At 37.6% G+C, this 24482-nt stretch overlaps 2 protein-coding genes across 6 annotated transcripts in view; one reads left to right on the forward strand and one right to left on the reverse strand.

Moving 5' to 3' along the window:
* Positions 1–819: 819 nt before the first annotated feature.
* On the forward strand, positions 820–14327 carry lpar2a (lysophosphatidic acid receptor 2a). Its single transcript, XM_007229056.4, has 3 exons — positions 820–938; positions 7023–7924; positions 13690–14327. Exons 2-3 carry the CDS (start codon positions 7186–7188, stop codon positions 13998–14000), a joined length of 1050 nt encoding a protein of 349 aa, XP_007229118.1. The 5' UTR covers positions 820–938; positions 7023–7185; the 3' UTR covers positions 14001–14327.
* A 1404-nt stretch (positions 14328–15731) lies between these two features.
* The window catches only part of pbx4 (pre-B-cell leukemia transcription factor 4), a 38445-nt gene continuing 29694 nt past the window's right edge, over positions 15732–24482 (reverse strand). For 3 of the 5 annotated variants that reach the window (XM_007229052.4, XM_007229051.4, XM_007229053.4), the window contains 3 exons: positions 23294–23397; positions 21008–21094; positions 15732–20642 (listed from right to left, as the gene is read on the reverse strand). In XM_007229052.4, the coding sequence (XP_007229114.1) occupies positions 20550–20642; positions 21008–21094; positions 23294–23397 (284 nt within the window). In that variant the 3' untranslated portion in view covers positions 15732–20549. The remainder of the gene's footprint in view (positions 20643–21007; positions 21095–23293; positions 23398–24482) is intronic. The other 2 variants (XM_007229054.4, XM_007229055.4) reach the window with 1 other exon arrangement.

Below are 24482 nucleotides of genomic sequence, written 5' to 3' on the forward strand. Positions count from 1 at the left end.
ACAGCGTGAAGGAAAAGCAGCAACAATTGTTCAGCACCTCCAGAAACTCCTTCTTTCAAGACGCTGAGAAAACTATTCCAGGTGACTCCCTCATGAAGACACTGAGATTAAAATACCAAGAATGCGCAGATCTTTCCTCAAAGATAAATGTATATGTTAAAAAACATATTCTAGTTTGTTTGATACGTTTTGTTTACAGACTAATTCAGCATGTGCTCCTGTATAGCTTTAATATAGTCTTTAATATTAAATTTACAATGTAATAAGTCATAAAAAGAAAGAAAACACAATTTGCAAATTAAACTTGCATCAGGAGTAAAGGCATAAAGTTATCCAAAAGCAGTGTGTAAGACTGGTGGAGGAGAATATGCCAAGATGCATGAAAACTAAAAATAATTGATTTCTAAACTCTTAAAACTTTAGGAATATGAACTTGTTTTCTTTGCAGTATTTGAGGTCTGAAAGCTCTGCATTTTTTTTTTTTTTGTCATTTCAGCCATTTCTCATTTTCTGCAAATAATTGTTCTAAATAACAATATATATTTTTTTTTTGGAATTTAGGAGAAATGTTGTCTTTAGTTTATAGAATAAAACAACAATGTTCATTGCACGTAAACATATACCTATAAATAGCAAAATCAGAGAAACTGATTCAGAAACTGAATTGATCTCTTAATTTTTTTCCAGAGCTGTATAAAACGAGCTTTCTTCGTAAAGCGTGAAGTGTTTTTTTTTGGCTACGTAAGACGCGTAAAGCCCCTCAGCCAATCAGGAGGCGGGAGGAGGGCCGAGGCAGGCTTCAGGCAGAAAGAGCCATAAATCATAACCCCGCTGTAGAGATGTGTCGGGGCGTCAGTCTGAGTGGAACACCCGCGCAGGAGGGTCGGGTTTATTCAGCTCCTCACATTTCTGAGGGCTTTTCTGGACAGGGAGTGAGGGTAAGTCAGTTCAGCTCATGTAGAGAGTTAGTTTTTTGGGAAGCTGCGGTCTGTTTTCGGGAATTGTTCATTTTTTCTAGGGAATTGTTGAAGGAGAAAGACCGGGGTTTTTATGTTTCGGCAGCTTGTTTCTGAACTTTCACGGTCCACCTTAAATTGTGCTGCGTTTCGGGCGCCTGAATGGAATTGCTGCATCGTTTAAGGTGGAACGGGAAAATTGAGGAATGAAAATGAGCTGCACTGGATTATATTGAGTGTTTTAGTGATTATATTTTTGTAGAAGTTTGAGACAAACAATTAGTCATTACTTTGTGAATAGAGTTTAAATACATTTCCCTCCCTTTTTAAGGCTTTTAATCCCTGTAAACCTACACCTTTACCTGCCTACAGCTCTCTCTAACCCACAGTCTGTTGTCTAGATTAAGAGGAACCAGAAAAACCGGTATATTTTGTGAGGTGAGGTGAGGTGAGGGTGAGGGTGAGGGCTGGTGTTAAATTTTATATTTTAACACTTTAATAATAATAGTAGTAATAATAACAATTTCAATAATAATTTAAAAAAAATAATAATAATAATAATAATTATTATTATTATAATTATGTACATACACGAACATGTAAGCAAAAAAAGCAATATTAACAAACATTAAAAGGCAAATTTAATAAAGTAGATATTACAATCCAAACAGAAGGAACAATAACTAAACAAAACAACAATTAACCAACAATAAAAGGCTAGTAATTGGAGCTAATTCAATATTTAAAGTGTAAAAGTAAGTAAGTAGTTAAAATTATAATAAAATTAATAAAACTCAAATTAATTTGAGAAAGAGATTTAACAAAAAAGCTATAATAAAAGAAATTTTTGAAAACATCGTAACCAAAAGAGCCTAATAAATGTCGAATGGTAATGTGTTTTATGTCTTTGGTTAATAAACACTTTTTTTTTAACAGGGGTTGATCATATTATTGAATTTACACTTATTTAGCACGCAGCGTACTCTCAACCAGAAACAACTGTTCACCTGAAGGACTGCATCGGGCAGAACAGCATTTTACCCAGGACATCCATATTTGGTCACGCATTTATACATACATACATTTATACACACACACAAATGTACGTACATAAATACCAATTTTTCTGGGTCATTTTACAGTAGATCTCTAGACCCAGATAGGGACCCACTAAGCTAACCACTAAGCTACCGTCCCGCCCGTTCACATCATATAACCACTTTAGAGCTCACCCAGAGCCCTGGCTTATCTTCTATAGAGTTAGATGTTATGAATTTGGCAGTCTTCTTTAGGGGTGATTGTGCTAAAACCACTTGTTCTGCTTGTAATTGTGATTAACTTTTTTAGAGTTGGGTTATAGGCAAAGGTTTAGGGTTTCAAAATGCCTGGCATTACACTCTAGTGAGTCAGAGACCTGCTCGAATTACTTTATTGCTCTTCGTTTAGGGTTGTTTTTTTCAGAGCTGTAGAAGTTGCCTATAATAAAAACAGCAATTGGACATCTCTCCATCCTGCTATAAACCCATTGCCCTTTGCTTTTCCTTTCTTTTTCTGAGCTGTTGGGATGCAACAATATGGGAATTGTGGGTTGATCAAGGTAGCTGATGTTTTTGTCATTAATTCTGGTGCGGAAGATGGCTCTACATCTACCTGTATGCCATTGCAGATAAATGAAATGTTGGTCTCATTTAAGAAAACTGAAATTCCAGTGATCATTTTTGTATGTGTGTAGTGTTTGGCCAACACTCTTATCTAGAGTTCCTTCTATTTGAAAACACAGTCACACAGACTCTGTTTACACCTGATCTTTTCCTGTTAGTGTTGTAATCAAGACCAAGACCAGGACATGTTGAGGCCCTGTCAAGACAAGAGGGCCCAATTGTACATCATGTGCAAGGCACGTTGTGATGTTCATTGCTATCTTACACCCCGTCAACAGTCTATTTACACGGCTTGTGCCTGCACTGTTAAAATAGCATTGGAGTGTAAAAATACATCTGGGTGATTCTCACGAAAAACAGATTTAAAAGGGTTCACACTTGAAAAATTTCAAAAGGCATTTAAATATAAAATTTCTTTTTGTTATGCAAGACTAGGGTCTGAACTTTTTAGAAATACTTTTTTTTTTAATTTTATAATTTTTTTCTGTATATTTTGCACCATTTTAGTCAGTCAGAGCACACACATTCTCAGTACCGCAACATGATAACACAGAACAGATATGGTTTAAAAGTTACACATTTGTTACTTTTTAAATAGATATTATTAACAGTTGTGCTCATATGTGTATATAACCCAGAAAATATTATATTTATAAGTTTCCCATTTTTTTTTATTTTATGATTTGTCTCATTACCGCAACAGATTTCATGATTCATGTCCTGTCTTTTCAGGATATTTAACTGAAAAATTACATGTATAATTTCTTATTTAGTACAGATGACCTATGAAGAAATACAATTTATCCAAATACCATTATAAACTAGAATTTGTTTTATAACAGTAAAATAATTAGTAAATAAATATGTGTTGCGGTAAAGAGAATGGTGTTTCGGTAAAGAGAGTCAATGTTTCGGTAAAGAGAGTCATTACAAGGATTCCTACTTAATTAACAATAACACTTTACACAACAAACACAGAGTGTGAATGCTGTGAATAAATAACAAATTCTAATGATGTACTTCTTGAGTTTTGTATGGAGTAGTAATATTGAACAAAATGTGGTATTTGCTGTTGAAAATTATTCTCAGTAAGACTCAAGCTGTGAAAATATCCTATTTTGAACTGTGTATTTTAATAAAACAAATTTCAACATACCTCATTAGACATAAATTCCTTAAAACTTTAAACATCACTGTATAACTAAATTGAAATGGAATGTTTAAATACAAAATAAGTAATTCAACATCTCATAAAACAACTTTTTTATTAAGTATTAATTTCATGACAGATATAAACATCAATGTACAACTAAATTGAAATTAAATATTTAAGTATGAAACAAGCAATTCAACATCTCATTAAACATCTTTGTATTAAGCATTAATCTCATGAAAAATGTAAACATCAATGTGCAACTAAATTAAAATTAAAGATAAAATTAAAGAAAGTTGTTTAATGAAATGTATATATGTGTGTATATATATAAATTTCATATATATAATATATACATTTCATGAAACAACTTTTATTGTTATAAACTGTTAATAAAGGTTGTTTCATAAAATGTGTGTGTATATATATATATATATATATATATATATATATATACATATAAACAGTTTATAACAATAAAAGTTTATAAAAATAAATTTCATGAAACAACCTTTATTAACAGTTTATAACAATAAAAGTTGTTTCATGAAATGTATATATTATATATATGAAAATTATATATTATATATATATATATATATTATTTTTATATATTATTTTTATATCTTATGTGGAAGTTATATGGGTGTCACTGCCCTGCTACATAAATCTGTTTTTTATCTGAAATTGCATCATGTATTGTTTTATATATTGTTTATTATAAGTAAATAAAGGCTTTTTATATGAAACAATATATATATATATATATATATATATATATATATATATATATAAGTTCATGTCACTTAAAACATTAATTTCTCTTTACCGCAACAGTGAATCTCTCTACCGCAACAGGCCTTAAATTGTTGCGGTGTATGAGAAGGCTGTTGCGGAGTATGAGGGACCTTAACCTTCTTTGATCTCTGTGGGGCCACCATGATGCCTGGCTAAACTTTTGCTAGCTTTTTGTATTTAGACTTTAAAAACCTTAAAAATTCCCAAAACACAATAACATTTTCATTTTTTTAAACATTAAAAACTAGCTGTTTCGGTAATGAGAAACAAAAAGTTGTGTATGCTCGCTGACAACCAAGTTTTTAACATTTATCTGGAGAGGTATAAAATTAGGTGCTTACCTGGTAGCCATCTTGGGTGTCATACTAAAAGGTGTCCCCCCTCTCAAAATGGCTGTTTTTTTTCTGTTCCTTGTGGTCTTAAATGGTGCTTGAAAATTGTTGCGGAGGCTGAGAACATTGGTTCTGACCAAAGTTATTTTTCTAAATATTTTCTTTTCTTTTACCAATGAATTCCAAGTAATACATTTTTATTGACTGTAACAATTTACTTTATGAGATACATTTAAGTTTTTTATTATTTATTTATTTTAAATATTAAAATTGTGTAATTGAAGAGCCGAGATTCAGCAATGGACGCGTTGCGGTACTGAGAATTTCACACTAAATTATAAAAAATACATAATTTAAAATATCACAATGTCTACTTTTAATCACTTCCAATATAGCCTTTGATGAGATGTTTATAAACCAGTGTTTCCCAAATTGATAGCATTTACCTGTTCATCACACTCCTTAATGCCACCTCATTAGTCTGATTTCGTGAGAATCACCCACCTATGCCAATGGGTGTGGTGTTCCAGAAGTGAGGTGTGTTTATGTAAATTTCTGGCGTGTTTCTATCTTGGGGGTGGGAAATACAGGTGCGCCACTGACTGATTAAAACCCTGACAGCTTTTTTTTTTTTTTTTTTTTTCTAATAAACCCTCACAATACCAAAGACGCACGACATGCCCTAAATCCAGCTGCATGTTACGCAATTGACTGGTGCACTATAGATTGCTAAAATTGGACCCCAAGACTTTTAATAGTGGAAACACAGAAATAAAATAATGTATAACTCACCCTATGTTCAGTATACATGATCTGTATTAATAAGTATATTTCATTATATCTCTATTATAAACATATAACATTGATTTTTTTTAATTTTATATATTATTTAGTTTCTAATAAAAGTTAATTTCTTATTCCACCTCAAATTAGGTGAAGAATACTAAAATGCATTTTCTGTTTAATATACTTAATGAAAATGCACAATAAATATACTTTCTGTCTATTTCCATTAAATGCATTTTTAAGCAATATGCTTTAAATGATATGCTGTGTTGATAGAAAATATATGTAGTGACAATAAATACTGCTTAAAGTGCACTTTAATGTCATGAATCCACTGTACACAATATGTGCATCAATCTGCAAAGTAATATATTTACAATATACTTCGAGTGTATTACAAATGATGTTTAAAAATACATATTCTACTTAAGATTGCAGAAGATATATGAAAAAAAAATACTCAAAAGCACAACCTAATATTTTTATGTTGCCGTAAGTTGTTTTACAATAGAACATTTAGTATGTATTTAAGTATGTATTCATTTTTTTGCTAAAAATATGTACTTTTTTTATGTTATTTATATTTTTTTAAATATATACTTATATGCACTTTTCTTTTACAAAGGCTAATAAATGTTACACAAACAAGGTATCATTTTAGGGCTTGTTGTTTGTTTATATAACAATCCCAATCTTGAACAAATTGGTCTTCAGTGTCAAGCACATGTCTGCAGTTGAAGCTGTGCTCTATTGTGGAGCCCCTAAAAGAAAAAACAGACTACTACAGCTGTGCAGGAGTTTAAATGTTAAATCGTCTAATAGTGATATAAAGGATAGGAATCTCAAACTCTGGAAATATTAACCTTAAAAGTGCTATAGTTTGCAACACAGGAAAAAAAGGATTGGTTTAATTTTAAAAGTGTAAGTTACAGGAAAGCGAGATATAGCTAATTAGTTTACAACATTTGTTAGACTTATACTGTTGCGTGGACAGCAATACAGAGACTTGGTATTCTCAAGGTGTTCCAGAGAAACAAGATAAGAAGATTAGGAGCCAAGAGTCTTTTAAGCATTGGAGCGTCTCTTCCACTTTTACTGCCAACCATAACAAAGCACAGGCTCGGTGGAGGTCATGTACATGCTTTTAATCTCATTTTAGAAGCTTTTGGATTGGTATCTGTGTTTGCTGATCTTTGGAATGCGAGTTATGCCATCATTTCTACCTTTGACATGTCTATGAAATACTTTTAAATATGGATTTTTTTTAATCCTCCTTGTAAGAATGTTTATCCTGATCCTTAATCCATTTTTTTCATTCTGATTTTCCTTTTTGTAGAACCAAAACCAGCGTGGAATGAGTGGAATATTTCGTCTTCACTGATGCCTCCCAAGGTTCTCCCACCTATTTCCCAATGGAGCGTGACTTTCTACAACAGGAAAGGGAAATCTAGCTGCTGACGGTTAGGACACTTCCCTAACCCTGACCTTTTTCCTGAGCAATGCCCTCTGAGGAGTGTGAGGGCCTTGGGCAGAATGTCTCGTTTTTCTACTCTCAGACTAATAAGACCATCAGCGAACAGTGGAAGTCGATCGACTTTGTGGTGGTGGGGCTCGGGGTCCCGGTCTGCTTCCTCATCATCCTCGCCAACCTGATGGTGATGGTGGCCATCCTCGTGAACCGCAGCTTCCACTACCCCGTCTACTACCTGCTGGGGAACATGGCGGCCGCCGACCTCTTCGCTGGGATCTCCTACTTCAATCTCATATTTCACACTGGCCCGTGGACCATCACGCTGAGCCAGCAGCAGTGGTTCGTCCGCGGAGCTCTGATAGAGATGAGCCTGACCGCCTCTGTGCTCAACCTGCTGGCCGTGGCTTTAGAGCGCCATCAGACCATCTTCACCATGCAGCTCCACAGCACCATGTCCAACCGCCGCGTGCTGCTGCTCATCGTGTTCATCTGGGTGGTGGCCATCATCATGGGCCTGGTGCCCACCATGGGCTGGAACTGTGTGTGCCAGACCTCCCTGTGCTCCACCGTGGCTCCGCTCTACTCTCGGAGCTTCCTGGTGTTCTGGGCCTTGCTCAACCTCCTCACCTTCTCCATCATGGTGGCCATTTATACGCGCATTTTTGTGTATGTTCGGCGGAAGAACCAGAGCATGACGCTGTGCATGGTCCAGGACAAGACCGGGGACACACTCGTGAGCCTCATGAAGACCGTCTCCATGATTCTGGGTAAGAATCTTTTTTTTTTTTTTTTTTGTCTGTTTGCTTGTACTGGGTTGCCAGATATGTCTGACAAAGGCCTGTTACGATAATCATATCGATTTTTCTGTACTGACCTGCCGTACAAAAAAAAGTGTGTATATATAATAAACCTTATCTATATAGCATCTTTCATACATAAAAATGCATCTTAAAGTGCTTTACAATTAAATTAAGTAAAACAGAAAACTTTACAAAAAATAAGTAATATAAAACGACTAAAAACAATTAAAAAGTAAAGGTTTAATGAAATATTTAATACAAATGTAACCTAGGTGTGCTAGTGGAAGGGGATTCTAGTCTAAGAAAAGGAGTTAGGTCTAAAGTTCTGGCTCGCCACCCTTTCTAAAACAAGGGAATTATATTCTTTCAACTCAATTATTTTTGTGGATCTGTTAAATTTCTCCCAGTACTACTTATATTTACCTAGGCTAGGCTCGCAAAATAGACATGTTACTTTAATAAATTGCACCCCATCAACAAGAAAATGACAGAATTGAATAACTGGTACAAAAAATGGTTTGTATTTAAAGTATACTGAGTCTTGGTTTTCGTTTTTTTCTTAAAATGGATAAATAAGATTCACCCTTTCGGAAGTAGATTCACATTGAAATGCTTTATGGTCTACATTAAACAAAACTAATTTATAACCACCAAGTTCCAAAATGTATACATTTACAGTAATTTACCTTATACAATGAAAAGCTGGTACCAGGAAAAAAAATTAAATAATATAAAATAATGGGGAGATCTCCAATAAAAAAATAAAAGAATGGATCGAAAACAAAAATTGTCCTGTTCCGCTTTTTGTTTGTTTGTCCCTTGTCCTTGTACCTACTGAGTGCACTCAAGTCCTACCACCTATTGAGGATAAGTGTCCATGGAAATGATGAGCCAATTTGGAAGAAGCAGGTCTCCCTCCAGAAAGTGTGCACAGGGCTGGTTCTCCAGTTGAAAAGAGTCTTCAAAAAACCAGTCTGCACAAATGTGTATCAAATTTACATTACATGTTACTATCAAATTTTACAGAAATTACTTTAGCTCTACAGCATACTGGGTTTCTTTTTTCCTTTTTTCATACAACACATTTATGCTCCCTCAGTAATTTAACTTTTAACAAAAAAATAAAAATAAATAAAATATATATTTTTTCCACACTATCAAAATACCAACTCGTTGAACAGTGAACAAAATTACAACTTTCTGGAACATACATACGTACATACATATATATATTTTAACCCCTTTCACTGGAAGAGGGAAAATAGAGCTACATTTCACTGTGCAGTCAAGCACACAGACCGCATGGCCCCCATGGTTAGCAATTGCCAGCATAATGATTAGCCCTATACAGGTGCTGGTCAACGAATTAGAATAATTTGAAATAGTGCAATCATGAAATTCTTTGAATGCATTTTTTGTGCAGAAAGCAAATCAGGTGTTCACCGCACCTGTCCTACTCGTTAGACTAATCACAGAACTCGTTACCCGTTAGGCCATTTAACTGTGACACTGTTGTTTTATTGAATTAGAATAATGGAGAAACCGTTTCATTGAATTAGAATAAATGCTTGAATTTTTGTTTTCTGTGAAGAGTGTTCACTGTGCAGTATAGTCAGGGTTGAGTAGAATTTCTAAGTTGTAAAATCAATCATGGGTAAGCAGCGCGACCTCTCAACCGGAATAGTGGCTCAAATTCAAGCCCTTCGCCAACAAGGCTTGACCCAAACTAAAATTGCTGAGCAGCTCGGCATCAGCCAGTCTTCCATCTGCAAAGCTCTTAAGAAAAACTGCAGCAAGCGCACCAACTGTTCCGGCGTCTGAAAAACTTCTGCTCGCGACAACAAGCAGCTGAGAAAGATCGCAGTCAGCAACCGGTTCAAGTCCACTTCCGAGCTCACCGACTTGTGGAACAAGCAGACCGGCGCTGACGTCTCCAGATCAACCACTTACCGTCGTCTGCGCGAACTCGGCTTCAAATCTCGCGTTCCAGCAGTAAAACCGATGCCGAACAAGAAACAAATGGAGAAACGGCTGAAGTGGGCCAAAGAACACGGCGAGTGGACTGCTGAAGACTGGCAGAAAGTGGTCTTCAGTGACGAATCACGCTTCTGCATCTCCTTCGGTGACCAAGGTCCTCGTGTCTGGCGTCGTGGTGGCGAAACCTACAACCACGAGTGCGTGAAAAGATCCGTCAAGTTTCCCCAGAGCGTTATGGTCTGGGGATGCATGTCCGCTCGAGGTGTAGGGGAAACTCTGCTTCCTCAAGAAGACTGTCAGTGCTGCCGTATATCAAGATGTTCTGGAAACGTTCCTGATTCCGACTGTTGAGGAACAGTTTGGCGAAGAAGACTTCATATTTCAACAGGATCTTGCACCGGCTTATGCGGCAAAGTCGACCAAAGATTGGTTCACTAAAAAACAGCTTGAAGTTTTGGCATGGCCGGCCAACTCGCCTGACCTCAATGTCGTTGAAAACCTTTGGGCCATCGTCAAGCGGAAAATTCGAGACAGAAAGCCTACTACGCTGGACCAACTGAAGCAGAACATCGCCACTGCCTGGGAAGCTGTGAGTGCGGAAACTTGCGACAAGCTGGTCAAATCGATGCCGCGGAGACTTCAGGCAGTCATACAAGCCAAGGGGGCAGCCACAAAATACTGAGAAAGTGATGATTGTAATTATAATAAAAATTATTCTAATTCAATGAAACGGTTTCTCCATTATTCTAATTCAATAAAACAACAGTGTCACAGTTAAATGGCTTTTGGAAAGCTCAGCTGAGCAAATTTTTTTCCAGGTAACGAGTTCTGTGATTAGTCTAACGAGTAGGACAGGTGCGGTGAACACCTGATTTGCTTTCTGCACAAAAAATGCATTCAAAGAATTTCATGATTGCACTATTTCAAATTATTCTAATTCGTTGACCAGCACCTGTACAGTTCAGTACCATGCTTTAGTTTAACTGAACTATTTTCACACCAATGTCAACTATCATTATCAAAAAGGTTTTATAACCGTATCCTGACTGGTTTTAAGTGCTAGTTAGATCAAAACAACTAAATAATCAATATTTGTGCTACAACTCCAGGAGGGGAACCAGGATTTGCTAGCTCAGATACAGGGTATTTTTCCTCTTTTGTACTCCATTGCTTGTCTCAGAAGATGGAAATAATTTGCTTGCTCATATTTAAAGGAAAAAATAGCTCACTAGCCTATATTTAGAAGACAAAAGTGCATTACTTCCAAAAATTAGTATAAAAAAACTCCAAGTTGTCCTCACTGCAGTGTGTCACCCACTGAGTGTCAAAAAAATACAGGAAAGTAGTCTACAGCTTCAACTAAGGTGGAAAGACCACAACAAAATCACAATAAGCTTCTAAATAGTTAGTGAGTCTCATTTGATAAGTGAGATGCAGGCAAACTGCAGCAGCACAGCAGAATCTGATTAACAGTCGTTTTTTCCTCTGCCTTAAAGGGGCAGGCACCCAGTTAAACAGCATCTAACAACTGTGATGTTTTCAGATTAAAGGGTTGCTCTCTAGGCATTCCCTTTGTATTTGATTTTACATATTGCTGATTTCAACTGCTATTCTCCTCTGTAATTATTATTTTATCTCAAATAATTACATAGGTTACACAAAGAAAACATTAAATATTAAAATAAAATGTAGAATAAAATGAACAAGGAAGGTAATAGAATGCTAAGCTAAAAATGTGTTTTTATCTGGTTTTTAAAGCTAGAACACAAAGCTGCTTCACCACTCTTTTTGTGCTTCATCCTGAAAATATTTAGTAAAGCAATTCCTGATCTTAACTGACGATTTGGAACTTTTTCCAGAGATATATTAACAACCTCTTTTTTTTTTTTTTTTTACTTGATGTTGCCCATTATGTTTTTTTGAGACAGTATATCATTCAAGCAAAAATAGTTATTAACATAACTCATATTGAGATATTGGTTGTTGATTTTTATTTCATTTATTTATTTATTTATTTTTGGCCCTTCTAAACCCACACTACATTCCTGTACCAGCTGGGACAGATATATTTTAGATCTGCTGTATAAAAATGTGTGCCTTCTAATGGATAATCATATGTTGAACATTTCCCCCTAGTTCTTTATTCTTTTTTTTATTATTCTTTTTTTTTTTACATTGAAAAATAAAAAATGGAAAAAAAAGAAAGAATGAACAATTAATTTTTTCCAAAAGGGGAAAACTATATGGTTCTTTGTTGGTAGGTGACAGCATTATTTTTAGAATTTCTCAGAATATGCAGCTGCCTTTAAAAAATGGTTGTGGTTTACACACCACACAAACTTCATCTACATCACGGTTACTGGAACATTGGGTCTTAGATGAACCAAGAAGTGTGAACCAGGGCTGGAAAATATAGTACATCACAGTATGCCCCTTAATTTTTGTTAAAATTATTATTATTAAATCTGATATTGATAAGAACAACGAAAAAAAAAAAAAAACAGAAAAAATACCAAAAACTGCCAAAGTGAATTTTTTTTGTACCTACAAACATTTTAACAATATTTTTACAATTTAACATTCATGTAGTGCAGCCTGTAATTATTATCTGTTGTTGTAGTGTGTGATAGATACAGTAAATAATGTGAAATTTCTTCTTTTTTCTCGAAACTGCAGTGAGGACGAAACCTCAACCCTTTATCATACCTTGTAATTTAGAACAGATATGAGTTGCTTATGGTTTTGAGATTGAGATGATGCTGTAGGCCAGGGGTCGGCAATAAGCAGCCCGCGGGCCAGATGTGGCTCACAAGCTTGTGAGGTTCTTTGAACGATATATGAATGAATGATAATGAAAATAATTAATAAATAAAATGCTTCTCTGGTGAGCTTTTGTTTATATTCCTCCCGTCTCAGCGTGACTTTAGTTTCTGCCTGCTCTCGTTTTTCTGCTTGTTCTTGTGCTCCCTGTCTCCTGATAAGTGCGTTTTTTTCCCAGCCATGTCCCAATTCACTAGCCGGGGCAGTGATGAGTGTATTGTACCGCGACCCTGGTGACACGGGTTCGATTCCGCGTAGTTTTCCAAAACATAATTTTTATTTTTTGTGGCCGCCACGTAATGGCTTGAAAAATATCTGGGCCGCGGCCAAACTTATTGTAGGCCGTTCCCTACTGTAGACTTTCACTGTTATGCAATGAGGTAATGAAACCTCAGTCTCTTCTCAGTGATGATCTTCTGAAATGATGGGGTTACTACGAATGTTATATACATCTCAAGCACAACAATCTCTGTACAGTTAGTAGTAGTGTGTGCGCTAGAATTTGTATATTTTTTCACCGCATATTGTTCTAATTACTGATTTAATGAGATTATATATGTATATTGTTGATATAATTGGAGGTTATGAGAGGAAGTGAGTCAGCGTCCACGACACGCTGCTAATGATAATGATGAAGGCAGTTTGAAAGTACAGTACACGTAACTGTGTGTTTTACAGGCTGGTATGCAGCCTGTTTTCTTGTTTGGGTCCTCTTTGGAATGATAATTGCAGGCTGACATTCTCTAGGAAACAGATGTTCGTGGACTGAAACTGCAGTTCCTAATGAGATCAAGTCAGCGGCTCCTTTACATGCACCAGGCTGCTTGTGGTTGTCTGTGCAGCAAACAGGATGTGGGGCCTGACGCACACAAAAGAAGATTCACAGCAACTGACAATTTCTTTTTGTTTGCTCATTGTCTCTTGTTTGTCCATAGGCGCCTTCGTGATCTGCTGGACTCCGGGTCTGGTCATTCTGCTGCTGGACGGGCTGAACTGTTCAGAGTGTCAGGTTCTGAAATACGAGAAGTACTGTCTGGTTCTGGCCGAGTGCAACTCCCTGGTGAACCCCATCATCTATTCGTGCCGAGACAAGGAGATGAGGAAGACCTTCAAACGCATCCTGTGCTTCCTCTGCAGGAGAGGGATTGACCCGGAGAGCGAGCCCCCCAACGTCCAGAGCGATACTCTTAAAAGAGAGCGTCTGCTGAAGGAGAAATACCCAGAGAACTTCACCAACACTCTGTGAGGATTTCTACCAGGCTACAGAACTGCTGAAGTGCTGTTCTCTCTGAATCAAACGTGATTCTGATGCAATCACGGACACGAGCGGCAGATCACCTCATACTCCTCTCACTGCAACTGACAGTAAAATTGTTCTTGTTTCACAAATGCAGATGTGGTGCACTGTCTGAACTGGTTTAAAAGAGGGAAACGATGAAAATAACTGTGAAACTTCCCAGACCACAAGTCTACCAAGTGTACGTTATGTTCTGCATTCACGGCAGAAGCAAAGAAAGTTAACATCTAAACCTCTGATCACGTAACCAGTCAATAAAATCCTACAAAAATTTGAGTTCACTTCTATCCATTTTTCTATTACTGTAATGTTTTAAAATGTCTGAATCTTTTTTTTTAAATCTCATTTTCTCCCCAATTTGCTCAACCAGTTACTCAACCCACTCGACTCGACTCTCTATAACCCCTATAACTAGTGCCTCCTCGGACACATGTGAAGTCAAACTCTGCGCTAACGCTCTGAGGAAAGCGTAGCGACTCGGTTCTGATACATCAGCTCACAGATGGACAGAGCCTTGTGCTGATCCACAACACCCTTTAGAGTAATGAGGGGAAAGAGAGCACCATCTACTGTACCCACCCAAAGAGAGCAAGGTCAATTGTGCTCTCTCAGGGCTCTGGCAGCTGATGGAACGCTAAATCCAATTATAGATATGACTATAAAGTTCGTAATATTTTTTTTTCCTTTTCGTCATTGGTACCATTTTGTAAATAGTTTAGTTGGTTAAACTTTAAGTCATTTGCTTAGCAAAGATAACGGGCTTTAATCGCAAATATCTTCACAAAGAATTTTCTTATATTTGTCTTTGAGAAAAGTTATAACATGTTTTAATCCACAGATCTGCTTACCACTGTGCTCTTTATAAGGTGCTGAACTGGGTATAAGATGGGATTTTGTAGACATTTGCATATTATTGTGTAAATGTTAAAATACTGATAATTTTGAATAGGTTTCTATGGGCATTTTTTTCATGTGTATTTTCAGAATGCTTATTGTTTTGTTTGTTAATGTGAACACATTGAGGCTTATCATAACCAGCTACAGTTCTCACAGGTTAAACACATCATGAGTAAAATAGCTTTATTACTATTTGTGTGGTCTCAGAAAGACGCCGCAGCACTTTTGTAAATGTGTAAAGAGAACCACATTACATTTTTAACACCCAAAACCCACATATACCAATCTTTTCAGTTTCAAAAGAAATGTAAAAAAAAAAAAAACTAAGTGCAAGAATACTCCAGAGAATGATGCTGCAGTGAAATGTAAAAATACATGTGACAAATTCTGAGTAAGTTTCAAGTCTGCATACTTTAAAAAAAAAAAAAAAAAAATTTGACATCAGCAGTGTTGCTGAATGCAGTACATTACTGGGTTCTACGTTCTAGTCTAGTTTAGGAAGTTGTGGTGTGAACGGAACATGATCTGAGATATCATCAGTGTTAAACATGACCAGAAAATAAAACTTCTGTTTTCTTCCCTAAATGTTTAAACACAAAAAATCACTGGTTCACATTAACAGAACTGAGTTTGGTTCAAGACCACTGATTGTTAACCTCTTTACCAAACCCTTAAACACAACCAAATGTTAAATTGAACACAACTACTACACTGAAACCACACAAAAACGTAGCATTTAACAGAAAAATTAAAACGATCTAAAGATAAACCACACACACCAGATCAAAAGCACACTAGATTATTTTATTAGTTTTTGTTTTTCTAATAAGGAACACTACAATTCTCATATTTCTTTTGTTTTTGTCTTTTTTTTCTCTTACTAGAACAGTTCTAAAGTTGAGGTATAAAAGGAGTTCATAACAGACTAGCAAGTCTGAAAATGGCAGGGTTTATATACAAGCGAAATGGAAAGAATAGGAGAGGTAGAGAAAGGGGGAGTGGTGAATACAGAAGGGAAAAAACGATGGGAGGAAGAAGGATATACTACAGTTGTAAGAAAATAATAGAAAACAAAAGAAAACACCTCCGTATCATTCTTTTTTGTGATGTTTGTTGTGATGCAGTAGAGAATTATCCTCTGTTGATAACGCGAGTGGCAGGGGTCTGCTCATGATCTTTGCAGAGCAGGAGTGCTGATCTAGGGTCAGTTTTGTGACTGAATTCAGTAAAAAATAGAGAAGACTGATGCTGGGTCAGTGCTCTAAGTGACAGCTTGCGTGAGCATTGATGTACTTTGCACCGAGTTTGAAGGCGAGCAAAAGAAAACGCGTCTTAAAAAGTGTAATGTGAGAGGGCACGACCTGCTAAGCAAATCTCTGGTGTGAAATGTGTCACTTCCTTTAGTGAAGCAAAGAGACGCAACGAAAGTGTAGCATGTGCCATTCAGGCACATGCTGCTGCTGCATCTGCAACTATTGTAAAGTAGTTTTAGACCGCGGAGATGTGGTACAACTGCGCTGTGTCTAGATGGCTTGTCTAAAGCGCTTTTTGGTTTCTACTTCTGAGAAACCCTTTGTAAAAGAAGAGACCCAGCTAATTTCATTATCTGAGAATAGATGAAAGATCGTTTGTGATGTATGCAGAGGTTTGGCCAAGAGCAAAGCTCTCCATGCAGTTCTTTAGTATCTCACAACTTAAACCTTTTTACTGCAGGTTTTACCTCCAAACCTGACTCTAACATTCAGGAAATCAATCACTTCTGAAGGTAACACTTTTGTAGATTAGGGTATTAGGGGCAGTTTTGGTGGCCACGGCTTTAAGCCCTATTCAGACGTGACACTTCTACTCAGTGATAAAACTCTAAACTTTTGCATCCAGTCTGCAAAAAAAGAGAAGGACCAGTGAGTTTTTAGGCATTCTCAGTCACAAGACATCACGTTCAGTAGCTCCTCTATTTCCACTCACTGTTGTGTTTACGTTTATCTCTGTGGAAATGCACACCCAAAGTGTAATTATGGTGCGCGGCAGTGAACAAATAGCTATTTTATTAAACACGAAAAAACAAAACTCAGACATGTGGATCCAGACGGGACTAAAATTACCGGAGGACCACGGAGTTCAGCGAAAAACAGAAGGTAATTTAGCCTGTAATTTTCGCAGAGGACACACATATGGTCGTTCTGGATGGGAATAAAATCCCAGAGAGTACCCCCTGAGAAACTTATCCCATCTGGATAGGGCTTTAGACCATTTTCTTTCATTTCTACTCAATTCCTGAACTGCACACTGACCTGGAACCTTTAGAGCCTGTAACAGTAGCTGCAACCCAAAGCTGAAGTTGGAGAAGAAAGCTGTTCTAAAGTGAAGGACTCTTTTTGTACAGAGATGAAACATGCAGCCACCTTTAAGAAACATTTTGAGGGTGCAACTGATGTATCCTTCATGGCAATAGTTACCCACAATTTTCTGCATGCTTAAAATGTTAAGGGGAAAAAACAACAAAAAGTGTGTAAAAATGGCAAAGTTACCTAACAAATTTCCTCTTCCTCAAGCACAATTGCAGAAAATTGTACCACAAAGCCCACATAGCCTTGTTCAACTTCTCCGTTTGTATGAGCAACAGGCTACTAAGAAAGACTCTTCCTAGGACAGATCTACCTCTAACTACAGTTACGTGACAGTTCCTGTACCTACGCCTCAGAAAATGCCACTGAAAACAAAAAGCCTGAGCTCTTCTTCACTGTTCAAAGATTTACTGTTCCAGCTCAGACAAAGAGCTTATCTTAGCCTAGCCTGATCAGCAAGAGCAGGAAGCAAGCCCTGTAAGACCTGCAAAACCTGCTAAACCACTGGTGCCTAAATTTTACTATCCTTGCTGTCTTCAATCATCCATGAGTACAGTTATTGCTGGATGATGCACGTTTCTAGTTGTTGAAGACTGTACAGAATCATAAAGGTGTGGGATAATGAGGAGATTCTCACTGCATCACACAAACATCAGCTCTAACAAATATACAAAAAAAAACAAAAAAAACAAACCAAAGTAACACTCCACGACCCCGATTCAAAAGTCAAACAAAACTGATAATGAACAAACATTATTACAAATATTACTATAACTCATCAGCAGAGTAAAGGCAAAACAAACCAGGCATAAAAAAAGAAACATGTAAGTATATAAAAAGAGAAATACACTGAAACATTCCACAATCTGTACAATGACATCCATAGATGGCCGGTACAAAAAGGAGGAAGGAAAGAAAAGCAAAAAACAAACAAACAAAAAAAGAATAAAACTGTAACGTAATTTGGTGTAGTAATAGCATTAGTTATAAGACAGCCATATGAAATATTTGAACTAACATAAATCTATACATGACACTATGATCTGGGTAATTCCTCGAAAAGGTCCTTAGAGTTTGTTCTTTCATACATATAAACAAAACCCCTCTTATGTTTCAGCGTCGAGTCCTTTGTGTAACAATTTCCATTCGTGTATCAAAACACCCTGCTACTACCACGGCTGGATCGTATTAAAAACAAAAAGAGAGAGAGAAGAGAGGGATAGACGCACGTTAAAAACAACAGGACCCAGCATACCATATCTCCTGTGTCAAGAAAAACTATACTCGAGATTTGGTCTCGGTCTGTTATTCCTCAGTGCTGGCTGCAGTCCACCTAGTTCAAATTCAGAACATGTTCTAATGCTAGTTTTTGGTTAAACGTCAGAGGAGAAAAGCCCTTGTTGCTCGGCCGTGTGTTAACTGGATTTTAAAGAAAAGGAATTCCTGCGTAATGAAGCATAAACGCTACGCAACTGAAGAGACGGTATGTGTTTCTATGGCATGCTAGTATTATTATTACGGAATGGGTGCTTTCAATTGCACATACAATACAATCAGTTATAAAAAGTGTGACGAGACCAATTTAAAACAAACAAACAAAAACTTAAACCAACAACAGAACAAAACAAAAAAAACAAACACATCCTGTGCACGCTCGCTCGCACGTGCACACGCACACACACACACGCACACATATATATGTACCACAAGAGGCCATCAGACAACACATACAGAAGCACAAAATCAAAACCATTTCCCTACAATATCCGCTTCCTCCCAAACTGTAACGAGCACAATTTACATCTACATTTATGAGACGCTCTCATAAGCATCTAGTATTTAACATTTTTGGTTTGGAAGAGTACAGGTAAAGACTGCAGTCTGGATCTTTTTCAGCGTATCCTCGCATCTAGGGGCTGATGCAAAGCCGTAGGGAAGCACACCGTACTGCAAGAGGCCCCGCAACTGTGGTGTCCTGTCCTGGAGGGGCCGCACTCTGTGTGCATGTACGTGACGCATGACGCAAGATGCATGGTAAGGTTATTTATTTAATTTTTTGTTTTTGGTCTGTTATTATATCCTCTCCATTCTGTAGCATTTCTTTATGTAAAACCAACAATGAGAAAATGAACAAAATCTCAAACCGACAAGCTACTGGAATCTCTAAAACAGCTCTGAAGCCTGCATGCATGGAAGACAGTTTTGTAACGTATCCCTTAAAATAAGAAAGAAAAAAAGAAAGAAAGAAAAAAAAAAAAGAATAGGATCATTTCTAGCAACACTCCTGGCCCAATACTAAACCACCGCTTCATTCACCGTCCATCCACTCCCTTTCTAACAAACTGAAAAAGCTCTAATAAAAAGTCAGTCTACAGTGTATTTATTATTTATTTGGTGGCTGGTGCATTCTTTGTGGGAAAATGTGTTACGAAATACTAAACTACCTCAACAAATGAAACCAAAGAAATCCAGAACTAAAAAAACTCTTTTACTACTTCTCTTAAAAGACACATCGGGGCTGGGCTAAACCATAGCCACTAGCTGCATGGTGGAAATCTCTTTTGCCCTCTGTTCCTGTTCAGACCTGCCCACCATTCCACCCAAAATGACACCAACATGAGCCCCTCTAAAAGACAACAATGGTGTTGTCTCTTTCACGTCCACCTTAAAAAGTTGTGAAATTTGTGCTTAGCTGATACATTAACGCTTGTGGAACGAGTGGAATTGAGTGTAAATGCTTGTGAATCTTATAATAACAAAATTATTTACTCTATTCAGGCAGCTGTAAAGTTCACCGCAAACGTCCCCCGACAGAAACGGGCTCTAATCGGGGACTGAGGAGATTTCGGATGCACGGTTTCTCTGCGTTTCAGTTGTCTGAGGTTGTAGTTTGACGAACAGAAGGAGATTCGACTGCTGACAGCACTTTGGTTTCAGCAGGGAGGGAAGAAGTTCCTGCATGGTCTTCACTGTGGCTGAATGAATGGGTCAGTAAATAAGAGTAAGAGTGTGTGTGTTTGTGTGTGTGTGTGTGTGTTTGTATATGTGTGTTTCTCTATGTGGTCTGTGGCCTATCAAAGCCCGCAGTGCAGCTGACCGACAAAGTGGAACTCGGTAAAACGTTCGTCAGCTTTAACAGCTGTGAGTCTGCGTGATGGAAGGAGAGATGAGGGAGGAGGCAGGGCTGCTCTGGTGGAAGCTGAGTTCAGATCTTGTGAGTTAGTGTTTGTGTCAGGGGCGGTGGAAGCTGGGAGTCTCAGGTGGAGGTGTCCGAGTGGACGCTGCTGGGATGTCCGGGTGGAGGGGTGATGGAGGAGGGATTGGGGTTGTCCTGCCAGCTGCTGTTGGCCTAAGGCAGAATGGGAGTAAAAAGTGAGAGAGAGTTAGATTCCACACAGACTATATAATTAATGCATAATTAATACAAAATAATATTTATAATTATTTTTCTCCAAATTACAGCTGCAATATGCAGTATGTTTTTTGTGGGATGGATTATCTGATTGCTTTAATTCATGAACATATCATATGATTAATCAAAGCACAATTAAAATATTTATTGCAGTCGTCTAATTAATCAGTATTGCAGAGGCCAATACTGCAATAAAAATCAGAAAAGCTCTTCTGTGAAAGATAATGTCGAAACACAATTATCTGAAATTGTGTGTGTGTGTGTGTTTGTTTGTGTGTGTGTGTGTGTGCAATATTACTCACATCAAGGTGGTGTGGGGTGTAAAGGGCACTTCCTGACAGCTCCTCATAGCCGCCCGTCAGGTGTGTAGCACGGTGCAGGGTATCCACCTGTTGTACACAAACAGAAGAGAATACATCATCATTTCCTCCTGCACATGCACACCCACACACCTTAATCTAGGCTAAAACACACAATGGCACTTGAATGGCACTCCCAGTTTTAATTACAGTACAAACGTCATGTCAAAGTACAAATTTGTAGATCTATTCACAGGCCACAGGCCATAATCAGCTACAATAAAGAGCATGTCATATTGTTCACCATATAGTATCTTCCATAACGATTTAATAAAGAACTTCTGTTTAAATATATGATCTTGATCTGATCTTACAGGTGAGGAAAGCACAGCTTTGTTAAATCACACACCACATATCCCTAAAACTCTTCAGCATTCCAAGTCAGATCTCGAATGCTTGCTTTATCAATGGTTCCAATCATTTTCCTGTGGTGGAGTGACTTATCAGGCATGGGCTGTCAGGAAGATCACAATCCCCTATTCTCAAAATCCTCGCCCTTGCTAGTTCTACATGGATTAGAGCCACAGTGGCCAAGCAAGAACATGATGATTCCTCTGCTCTGTCAGTTCCAGCTGACAGCAGCAAAAAGAAAAGTGAATCAATTGGGAAAACGATTTGATGAATTGAAAGAATCCACTGAATCACAAGGCCCACAAACACATGGGTCAAACACAAGGTAAGAAAGAGCACAAGGTAAAACAACAGACAACTTGTTTTACAAGATGATGGTAAAAGGGAATGGCAGAAGGGTTTGGGATGGCTGTTCTATGTAGGGAGGGCTCAGTAAGGACTGAGACACAGTGGGTAAAATACTGTATAAAAATACAGGAGCTACTGCTGGAGTCCAATGGTGGACGCCTGTTAACACTAGGGGAGCACGAGCTCGGGACGGGTGGGAAGACAACAAAAGCAATCTAAAGTTCCACTGCCTTTCACATTTTGGTGTTTTTCCGCTTGCTGTAGCATACCTGATCCAAATTATTTTTAATCACACTCATCAGTAGCTACCTGCACCAGCAAAAACGCAAAAAGTTGGAGCTATTTTAAACCACATGGTAATGTAGTTCATGTAGTGACAGTAAACACTGTCAAACAGACTAGGAAGTGGTGAGGAAGGAAGTATTACACTGTGTACTACTACTATTTTACAGAGTGTATTTTTTCTTTCCGTATTTAATTTAAGGTCTATGTGTCATTAATGTTTCTGCACCATATTTTGGTTTTTAATTAAATTAAATTAAATTAAAAAATGTTTCCCTCTTAATTCACCTGTAGGGTTACGGACTTCCAGGACTTGAAACCAATTTACGGCAATATATTAAACAAATATATTTTTTCTACATAACAGCAATGTAACTGTTCTCATGGCTGCATACAATTGATTTGTGTATTTTATGCATCATGACATCATGACATTTGGTTTTGGAATGACCCTGTAGTCAAAACTGTATTTCAGAGCCAAACAACACAGATGTTGTACTGTGTATGCTCTGTTTCAGTCTGGGTTGTGTGGTAAATCTTTTTTTCTAAAGTGGCACAAATCAAATTAAATCAAATCAATCAAATAGTATCCCAAACTTAGTAGCTGGTTAACTCGAGCATAACGGTAGTTGATGCTTAAACTAGGGTCTGTTCAGACTTGCGTTCAGGTGGTGCAAGTGGCTACAGGCACATAAGAAGTTGAGAAACTGGACTTTCTCAACTGGAAAGTGTGGCTAGTGAGTCAAAATCACTCTCAACTAAAAGAAGAAAACATAGAGCCTAAAGCAATACTACAGTTTTGTTGGAGTGTGATTTATAGGTGTGTCTAATGTGGCGACTAAATGTAGGCCTAATGGTTTAATTATTTTACAGTTATACAAATTGGATTTAATGATTTCATAAAAACAGTGCACTGGAACTTGAGCAACTGACCAGATAAAAAAAGCGTCCTAAGACTTTTTCTTAGAAATGTCTTTCTTAGAAAGTAAGGCCAGGCCGTTCTTTACAGCCAGTTTTAACAGCATTGAAGAAAAGTACAGATCTCTGGTACCATCTTGTACTACAACCACACCTGCAGCTTTTAAATGAGTCCCTCTAAAGTGAAGGTAAGTGAAGAGCAGCAAAACAACACTAAAATATGCAGGGCAGAGTAACTCTATACCAGGGTGGGAACCAATGAACTAAAGGTAAAAGCACTGGGAGAGAGGGGGCATTGAGGCAAGCCATGGGGGTGTCCTCAGTGCCTACCTGCTGCTGTAGAGAGGGGGCGATGTTGAGGCCCTCCCCGTTGAGCGAACGCAGGCTGAGGTAACTGTCTCCTGTGCGAGACAAGCCATAGGACCCTGAAGACCCTGCAGGCAGTATACGCAGTTTTGCCAGGGTCAGGTATGGAAAGGGCTTAAGGATATATAACTGTACGGTTTGTATGTCCTATCCACCCTGTTCAGGGAGCACGAAAATCAAGACAGGTCACATTCCAATGCTTTAGTGACTTCTTGCAATTAACGTTTCCGTTGAAGAAAGAAAGAAAGAAAAAAAAATAGACGGAACAAATAGGAACAAACATTTGTCAGAAAGCCACAGCGGATGCAGTCATAGCTGGCACAAGTCTAACATTACATGTCCTTTACACCCAAGTCTACTTAACTGTTCTCTACTTGTCTCTGCACGCAAAGTCATATCTTAAACCATCATACCAGTTGAAATCAGTGACAGGCATCAGTGACAGTCATGACTAAGCACGGTAAAATAAGGTTAAATCACCTACCTTTTACCCTCTGCCTCCATAGCAAATAGAGGTTATTTATACTAGAGGTTTATATGTATGCATTGCAGTGGAGGGGGAGGGGAAGGTTAGTGTGTGTTTAATGTTAAACAGGCTCGTGTGAAGATGGCTCAAGGTGACAAAGACACAAGCTAACAGCATGCCAGAATTCAGAGGAAACCACACAAACCGGACGCAGTATCTTCAGTATGAACCTCATTATACAGCTATTATAAAGCTATTTTTAGCCACCACCACCACAAATCACCTGTATTTTATGATTATTTGAAAATAATAAAAAGTACCCTGCTATAATAGAATGACAAACCTGTATGGTTAGGGATTACATTCAAATTAAGCCTCTAATACCTGACCTCACTACAACCTAGAAAGGGCATGGCACAAAATATCAGTGGTGACCATGAACACAAAGCAAAAACAAGAGGACTCAGGACTGGTGAAAAGACAAACATGAAGACACACAGAACCTTGAAAAGGAAAGCCAATTGCGATAGCTGTGTGGGTGTGTGTTTAAGTTTGAATGTTTGAGTGTGTGTTTGTGTGCGTGTGTCTGTGTTGTAAGAGACTTAAGAAAAATAGATAGACTCCTTTCAAAGTCCTTCAAGGCCTGTACAGGCCCTGGTCTGTGAACTAACTGAACTGGCATGTGAA

Source organism: Astyanax mexicanus, chromosome 3 (assembly GCF_023375975.1).
Source record: "Astyanax mexicanus isolate ESR-SI-001 chromosome 3, AstMex3_surface, whole genome shotgun sequence".
Classification (NCBI taxonomy): Eukaryota; Metazoa; Chordata; class Actinopteri; order Characiformes; family Acestrorhamphidae; genus Astyanax; species Astyanax mexicanus.